Consider the following 1,462-nt stretch of genomic DNA (forward strand, 5'->3'; position numbering starts at 1 on the left):
GAATGAACATGGTCTGGATAGCCCACAGACATACCATAAACATTTCTAGGACCCATAATTGGTCCACTTTATCCAAGGTCACTTAACTTTAATCCCTATACTTATTTAAGGAAATCATTTATTTTGGGAGAAAAAGGCAACTTCCTGCAGGTTTTTAATACAGAAACAACTAAATATTTATTTAGAAAAAGAGCACAATTCAAACAAATGAACATGAATTAAATGTGAAGACACGTTAAAGAGAGGACCCAGCCCATCACATCTGAGCCTGAAGGTAATGTTCATAATTAGCTCGAAGGACAAACTCAAAGTAAGGTTTGGATTTCAAGGTGCTCAGCTCGTCCAGCTCCAGCAGCTCTTTGACATCAGGCAGGTATGTCTGCAGAGGAACACCTGAGAGATGGAAGAACAGGTTCAATGTGAGTCATTGTTCTGATTCATTCATGCTACAACCAAATGTCACACCGCAGTTTTACACAGTATCAATTGTAAAGGTAGCCTTTCCTGCAATATACTACTTAAATGATTTGATTTTAAAAAGTTTAGAATTGCAAAATGTCAAAAGTAAAAGTACACTAAAGTTTTTGCTTGTGTTTGTCTGTTAGCAAAATATTTCCTAAGCCACTGAAAGGATTTTAGTGAAACTCAAAGGGAACCACTGGTTGAGCCTCTACAACTTATTAACTTTTGGAGTCAACCTGATCATAGACGACTTCCAAAGCTAACGGACCTCAGCCAACACATAAATGGCTACTTTCCAGTCAGTTCTACAGATACTGAGCTATATTTTGATGTGGTAGTAGCTGAGAGTCCTATACTTCAAGAGAATCAAGACATTTATGATTATATGGTTTCAGACTAGAAGTTTATCCAGTCAATATAAACCATTTTATCAGTAACTTTTTGCTGACATGTTTTCACTCTGTCATAAACAAAACTAGACAAACAAGTCAGAACTTACATTAAAATTCAGTCAGAAATTACATTTGCATACTCACAAAATGTTGTTTGTACAAAGTTGTTAAAAAATAAAAACAYAAAGGTTGCTAAAATAACTTAAAACTGAGATGTAAAAAAACTAATAAAAATGAGTCATTGCTTTTGAGCTTTGGCTCAATTGAAATATTGACAAAAGACAAACGAATGAAACTGGCCCTAACATTTCAAATCAAAAACATGGAATAATGTCCTGATAACTGATATGACTTTAATTAAGGTCTCAATTAATAAACAGCACAGGTGTCTTCAGWCCTGCAACTAGTCAGTCATTTTATTTGAAGGGTGACAGGAAGTCACAGGGCTGCTTGGTACCATGGTGTGGACCACACTGCATGTGTGGCAGAAAGCTGAGGACAGAGCAACTGAGGACAGAGCAGCTGAGGACAGAGCAGCTGAGGACAGAGCGTCTCAGCTGAAGACAGAGCGTCTCAGCTGAGGACAGAACGTCTCAGCTGAGGACAGA

General features: G+C 37.4%; 1 protein-coding gene across 1 annotated transcript in view; it reads right to left on the reverse strand.

Moving 5' to 3' along the window:
* Positions 1–137: 137 nt before the first annotated feature.
* The window catches only part of LOC106511517 (nuclear pore complex protein Nup133), a gene marked incomplete at its 5' end in the record, with an annotated part of 6,634 nt that continues 5,309 nt past the window's right edge, over positions 138–1,462 (reverse strand). Inside the window, 1 exon segment of the mRNA XM_014000267.1 lies at positions 138–393. Coding sequence (XP_013855721.1) covers positions 257–393 — 137 coding nt within the window.

Source organism: Austrofundulus limnaeus, unplaced genomic scaffold (assembly GCF_001266775.1).
Source record: "Austrofundulus limnaeus strain Quisiro unplaced genomic scaffold, Austrofundulus_limnaeus-1.0 Scaffold2881, whole genome shotgun sequence".
In the NCBI taxonomy this organism is placed as follows: domain Eukaryota; kingdom Metazoa; phylum Chordata; class Actinopteri; order Cyprinodontiformes; family Rivulidae; genus Austrofundulus; species Austrofundulus limnaeus.